The 6,635-nt window shown below is 55.4% G+C and overlaps 1 protein-coding gene across 2 annotated transcripts in view; it reads right to left on the bottom strand.

Annotated features, from left to right (window-relative positions):
- DNAH17 (dynein axonemal heavy chain 17) overlaps positions 1–6,635 on the bottom strand; it is a 39,112-nt gene that overhangs the window by 1,898 nt on the left and 30,579 nt on the right. For both annotated transcript variants that reach the window (XM_076353433.1, XM_076353434.1), the window contains 10 exons: positions 6,496–6,618; positions 5,586–5,779; positions 5,331–5,479; positions 5,049–5,176; positions 3,907–4,134; positions 3,145–3,336; positions 2,241–2,420; positions 1,719–1,901; positions 440–622; positions 35–178 (listed from right to left, as the gene is read on the bottom strand). In XM_076353433.1, the coding sequence (XP_076209548.1) occupies positions 35–178; positions 440–622; positions 1,719–1,901; positions 2,241–2,420; positions 3,145–3,336; positions 3,907–4,134; positions 5,049–5,176; positions 5,331–5,479; positions 5,586–5,779; positions 6,496–6,618 (1,704 nt within the window). The remainder of the gene's footprint in view (positions 1–34; positions 179–439; positions 623–1,718; positions 1,902–2,240; positions 2,421–3,144; positions 3,337–3,906; positions 4,135–5,048; positions 5,177–5,330; positions 5,480–5,585; positions 5,780–6,495; positions 6,619–6,635) is intronic.

Genomic DNA, 6,635 nt, shown 5'->3' with positions numbered 1-6,635 from the left:
CCTAAGCTTTAACTTTCACAAGAAATCTGCTCACCCTCATCCGAAGGAGCAGGTCTGCATACCAGGCTCCTAAGCTAAGAAGAGAGGGATAGGCATAACGTGTCCAGGATTCAGGAACGTTGTCGTAGAAGAGAGCGTTTGCCAGCTCTTCCATATCTGATGTAATCGTTAGCTCTCCCTTTTAAAAAAGAGAAAAAGTCTGGGCAGTTTTACCTGAAGAAAGCAAGACTGATGGAAGTATTTGGTCTCAAACTCATCACGAAGCAGGAGGCTGGTACCGTCTGGCCGTACCCAGCACAGTGGGATGTGTAAGAGCGCGAGCAAGGGTAGCCAAGCGCTTTGTACAAGACAAGGTTCGAAACGACCAACAGCCACTTGCGAATCATGGGGAATTATTTGGTAGGGAGAGGCGCTTTCTAGGCAGCTACCTAGTGCATACCTTTAGTCCCAAGTCTAACTCTTTCAAAGACCGCCTGATTTCATGGGTCAGGATGTTCATTCTTTCACATTCCTGGAAGGCAACTATGACATACGGGGTCTTGTCCACCGCTTTCGCTACGATCTCCACCATATTGAATGGCTCCGGCAGCCTCTCAAGAATCTCGTCTAGGACTGACTTCACCTGGAAAGAATATGCCATAGAACTGCTCTTACCTAAGGAAAAATGCTGTGGGTTAACAGTTAATTAACTTAATAAGATTTTTCTTCTTCTGCCTTTGTGTCTTCCTGTGCTTCCTCCTCTGTTCCGAATACTCTATTCTTTTACTAACTGCTCTTGGATCTTAAAAAGCTGCAGCTCTTTTTCGATAGCCAAGAAGGTAAGCACTGAAGCCACGGAGACTGTGAAATTCAAGTGTAAAATCCAGGGAGTCAGGAGGAAGACTTTTTTTTTTTTTTCCTTTTTTAAAAAAAAGTATTTTCAGTAGTTGCTATCGTGAATGGAAATTACTAAGCCTGTTCCATCCGCTGAGGACGCGGCATGTGAGCCACGTTTTGCCACTGGTGCCTCTCGACCCCATCAAAGAGTAACCTTTCTGCACACTGCTGACTTTTGTAACTGCACCATGTGTTCAGATGGGGTGAACACAAAGAAACTGCTGGGGCAGCATTTCAGCCCCTTCTTTTCGCCCTTTGGGTTTCTCGGAGATGCTGGAGGAGAGCAGCTAATGGTCTTACGATCTGCGTGACCAGCTGCCTGCCTGCCTGGGATCTAGACTGATGCAAGAGCAGGGGAGAGGGGAGAGAGCTGCAGATGGGACAGGGACAAATAGGCAGCCGCGGCCAGTACTTTGGCTGCCCTGGGCTGCGGTATCAGTGCTGCCTTCTCAGCAGCTGTGGAGCGGTGAAGCGTTCGCTCGTGTTCAATTACATTACCAGTGCCAAAGACCGGTAAAGTTACTGAAATGGAAAGGAGAGGCTGGTCACAGAGAAACCAAGTGCAAATATACTTAAAAACTTGACAGGAGCGTCCAGCTGAGCGGAGACTGCAGCGTGTCTCGATAGCTCTGCGCTAGCAGCTCCCCCTTCTCCAGGCTGACAGTTTGTAGCAGTAGGTACTGGGCTAGAATCACATCTCTGTACTGTCCTGCGCTGGTAAGAAATCGGTTATTATGACAGGTCATATTCTCCTGTCCGTTGTGTGTGGGCCCATATCTGTCCTCTCCATCTGGCCTCTGAATTGTCATTGTTTACTGTAAAGAGGCAGAAACTTTACTTGCCTTTTCCTCTCGGGAGACACCTGAGCCTCCTCCAGCGTCTGATTCTTTAGGCTGCATTTCCAAAACTGTCCGAAAAAGCCTGTCCGAAGTGACGGTCAGGAAGCCAATTTCTGCGTTGGGGTGAAGGCCGTACAAGTAGGGGCTCTCCGGTGGCAGGTTGTCATCGATGTACTCGTGGTAACCCTAAGCGCAGGGCAGGCGCTGACGTTAGTTTAGCAGATACGTATAAAGGAGCCTGAATTTTGCTTCAGCCTTGAAAATACGTCATCGCTTTTTGGTGGTGGTGGTGCTTCACAGCTAGCTGGCATTGCTTATTCAAGATGTTTTTTTTTACTCACGTCTTACCTAAGTTTTTCCCTTGCCACCCCAGCCACAGGAATTATTTTTGCAGCGATTCTGCATGTTTCCATGGGATTGAAACTTTTTTTTTTCCCCTTGGTTAGCATGAGGGAAGTCTGACTAGTGCGCGTTTATCCAGAGCAGTGGCTTTCCACAGCAAATTGCAACGCTAATCTTTCTTACCTTGTAATCCAAGCTGGGAGGGATCAAAAACCCTGGAGCTAAGTACACTTCCCCTTCCAGCATCTCCACACGGACGTATTCACTCAGGTAAGTCCGACACAGCCGGCGGTCCCAGTCGTCTGTGATATGTCCCCCGTACATGATTTCACCAAAGAGGTACCGGAGATCATCCCACGGTACCTACAAGGAGAGGCTCACCGTGGGGTTTCTGTAGCCTGTGTGGCTCCCCAGAAGTCCCCTGCAGCCCGGGGAAGCTGCACACGACTGTAGAGCTGCGGGGTCACAGAGCAATGGCTCCCGGGTTGACCTGTCCAGCGTCCAGGGAAGTGACAGAGCCTGGACCCGCAGAAGCTCGGTGACAGAGTGAAGGGGAGCAAGACAGGGGACCTTGTCTTGGGTGTCTCTTGTGTTCGCCCACAGATTTCACCTTGTCCCGGTATGGACACAGCCATCCATACTTTGAACCCCTGTCATCCCGTCTTTATTCAGATCAACGTTGATCATGTCTGTAAGGCCAGGAGAAAGCAGGACTCTCCGAAGGGTGAGACCTCAATCCTGCTCGTTGCACCTTCGGTCTCGGGGCAGGCTTTGCCTTTTAGGTGGAAAGTAATTTACAAAAAACCAACCCAACAAAGCACCGAGGCCTGAGCCAGAGCAGGCACTCGTCCTAGCCCGGTGCTAAGCGCCCGCTTTCCACCCAGCTCAGTCGTGCTGAAGACTCTGCACCTTCACCTGCCAGAGTGTGCAGGCAGCTCCCTGGGGAGGAGGGGAAGAACTACTGGCAATGCTGTGTTTCCTCGAGAGAAGGCATTTGTGCAGCAAACAGATGAATTTTTTTTTTAAAAAAGGTTGGTTGTCATAGTGTGTATTGTGCTGAGATATGATCACTTTGTAAGTCCCTTACCTTGGGGTTAGCCTCCAAGTAGTTGTACAGGACGTTAATCGATATGGTCAGGTCACCGTTGTTGAAGGGGTAAGGTCTGTTCCAGCCCTGAGCACCAAACTTGCGCCGCTCGGCCACCACCGCGTGGAAGTAACAGAGCGCAAACAAGATGCATTTGAACTCAATTTCCTTGCTGCACATCTCTAACGTGTCCTGCAGTGGAATAAAAATGAGAGTGGGTTTGCAAGTGAATGAGTGAATATCGCGATTGGCCATCCATCTATTCAAGAAAATTAAGATGATGGCAAAGGAGAACTGAAGGATGTTTATTTAAAAAAAAAAAAAAAGCATAAAATTATCTTTTAAAGATATGCTAGTTGGTAAATTTTTGCACTCATGTATTTATAAAAAAATTAGGAATCCACACACACAGGTACACCCCGCTGAGAGTCGGGGCAGCTTGTTCGTGGCACTAAGCTGCAGCAGCTCGACATTCAGCCTTGGGAAAGGCACCAGTAATATAGCAGCCTCCCTGGTTCAGGAACCCTCAGGCAGCTCTGGTTACCCCTAAATCACATCCTGACAAATGGGGGCTCTGGGCACCCCCAGGAGGATGGGCCTGGGGGTGGGCTGGCTTCTGGCGCAGCGTCCGTGTCTGCAGTGACGCCCCCGAAGATGCTCAGCCTGTGAAACCCCAAGGACGGGGTGAGCTGGACACGCTGATCCAAAACAGGTTGAAAGGAACCGGCTGTGCACAGCGCAACCACGGTGGGGCGAGGGTACCTGGGTGAAGAGGTCGAGGGCTTTGTGCAGGTTGGCATACATGCCCGTCGGCGGCTCACTGGTGATTTTGATGGCATTTTCCAGCAGTCCCTGCGGGATGATGTGTGCCTCGGGGCTGGGGGCTGGCTCGGCACTCATGAACACCCGGTAGTCAGTGTGGCTACCCAGGCTGTACTGCTCCACCATCTTCTCCAGCGTGCCCAGCCACCGGGCCACCAGGTGGATGTTCTGCAACAGGAACCCCTCCTGTACTGCTTGGGCTGAAGTATAACCTCGGGAATCCGTTCTTCCCCCCAAATTCCTACTGTAGTTCCACAGAGAGCAGGTGCAGCACAACACGGCACCGCTCGGGCTGGGGACACCCAACTAACCCAGGCAGTGTCACTGCCATCATGTGGGGTACACCATGAAAAACCCTGCACCCCCACTGCAGGGCCACCATCCTCTTTGGACGGCCTCCCACGCTTTTGGCCTCCACTCTCTGTTGCCAGTTTCCTACTCTGTGGCCCTTCTCTGGTTCCCTTGGAGTAGGCCAGCGGTGTTTGGTACACACCGAAGGTCTGTCCGTCCTGGATGTCCCCTCGCCTCCTGCCTTGCCCGTGGCGGTGCAGTGAGGGTACGGGGCCATCATGCCCCAGCCCTTGCCCGCTGGTACTGTGTCCCCCTGTCATTGCAGGGAGCGAGGGGCACTGCACTTCCCCCCGCTCCCCTGTTTCCTTGAGCCCCTTGTGTCCCTCCCTGCCCCTCTTCCCGCTGCCCCTGCTCAAGGCAGTGCAGCGCCTTCCTGCTGTCGGTGCTGCTGCTGCCCCCAGTCCCCTCCCTGCTCCCGGCTCTGCCCTCACCGAGGACAAGCCTGGACCCGGCCACTGCGTGGGCTGAGCACCGAGACTGTGCATGACTGCTAATGCACCGGAGCGGAGCAGCTGCCACCGTTGCCTGAGCTTCAGCCATCCCAGATACCACCTTAGTGTCAACAGGGACGCTGAGCCATGTCTGGCGGCTGGCAGGGCTGAGCGCCCCGTGGTGCGCCCCGGTGTGCCCGGTTGCCAGCAGGGCTGAGCGCCCCGTGGTGCGCCCCGGTGTGCCCGGTTGCCAGCAGGGCTGCGTGCCCTGCAGTGTGCCCTGGTGCCCCCCCCACCCACCTGCAGGATGACCCAGTGCCCCTGCGTGGCCGCCACCTCCAGGGCCCGTTCTGCCACGGCCTCCTGGCCCTGCCCCAGCGACACGTTGTGGATCCTGCCATTGTCGATGGTGAAGTTCAGCTTTCTGCCTGGGGAGGGGAGGAAACCGCCGCGGTGTGAGACGCCTTTTTTGTTAGGCGTTTGAAGATGGGGCTGCGCAGCTCTGGCCATTCGTTGCTCAAACCAGCAGCAGCACGCAGCCATCATGGGCTGGTGCCAGCTGAGGAGAGGGCAGCGGCTCACCCAGGGCCTCCACGTCTTTCAGTGGGTCGACGCCAGGGGAGAGAATGAAGAACAGGGGTGTGGAGGGGCTGCTCTCCTTGTACGCCTTGGAGAGCTCGACGCTCCTTCCTTCCACGAACTTGCTCCCCATCTTCTCTTCCACAAAGTTCCTACAGAAAAATAAAACCGTAATGTGAGTTAGGAACAAAAGCAGTCATTTGGCGCAGCTGGCATGCAGAGCGCTGTGCCACCTGCCCCGGGAGGGCGCCGGTGCACCTGATGGCGTAGGTCATTCTGTCCGGCCGCATGCACCGCAGCATGCACAGCTTCTGCAGGGCTGACTTGTTCTTCCACTCCTTGGGGAACACCTCCTTCTCCGGCACCTCGGACTCCACAAACTTTTTCCATCGCTTTGCCGAGCCCTCGATGTCACTGTCCAAGTTCTTGAACTCTTCCATTTCCGAGAGCACCTTCAGGTCCCGCAGAGAAGGGCTAAATCACTCCCGGGCTCTGCTCGTCCTCAGGGACCCCAAGGCTGCAGGAGTCCCCGTGGAGCTGTGTGCACGCGGGGACATTGCTGTGCCACAGCCAGGCCCTGAGGGGTCCTGCAGCCCTGCTCCATCAGCCCAGACAGGCTGCCAGACCTGCCCTCCGCCGGGCATGGCTGCGTTGGGGGGTCCCAGAGGCATCCCCGGGATGCCAAGGATGCCCGGTGAAAGGGGTATGATGCGTGGGGGCTGGCGGGGCATTGCTCAGACACCCCCGAGCTCACGGGCAAGGAGCCAAGCACACGGGGAACACTGACAGTCCAAAATGCTGCCGAGACACAACCTCGCCAGCTGCCTCCTCCTGCCGGCGCGAGCAGCCCGTCTGGGCTTTCCCTCAGCCCCTGGGGTGAGTGGGACGTGCAGAGGAGGGGGAGCAGTGGGACAGGCTGTCTCTGGCGCTCGGTCAGCTGAACGGCTGACCCCACTGCCTGCTGCAGGGCTGAGTGCGGACCCTCGCGCCGCCCACACGCTGCCATCCCACAGCCCCTGCCAGGGGCTGGGACGTGCCAGGTCTCACGAGTTGCATGGGACAGGGGGGCTTTGCGGACCCTCCCAGGTGCTGCAGGTGACCCCGGACCTGCTGCGCTGGGGGCCGTGCTGGCATCACCTTGACACAGTGGGCGACCGCGTGGACCAACCTTGATGCCACCCCAGCCCTGGGACTGCAGGAAGTCCACGGGGGATGTGACGCCGGCCTTGGAAGGGAAGCGCAGAAGAAAGTCCAGCTCCATGGGGTTCACTTCTTTCTTGATTGCCAGGACCTGGTGGGTTGAGAGTG

The sequence above is a fragment of the Aptenodytes patagonicus genome, chromosome 16 (assembly GCF_965638725.1).
Source record: "Aptenodytes patagonicus chromosome 16, bAptPat1.pri.cur, whole genome shotgun sequence".
Lineage (NCBI taxonomy): Eukaryota > Metazoa > Chordata > Aves > Sphenisciformes > Spheniscidae > Aptenodytes > Aptenodytes patagonicus.
The sequence above is the reverse complement of the archived record's forward strand: the minus strand, read 5'-3'. Positions and strand labels throughout refer to the sequence as shown.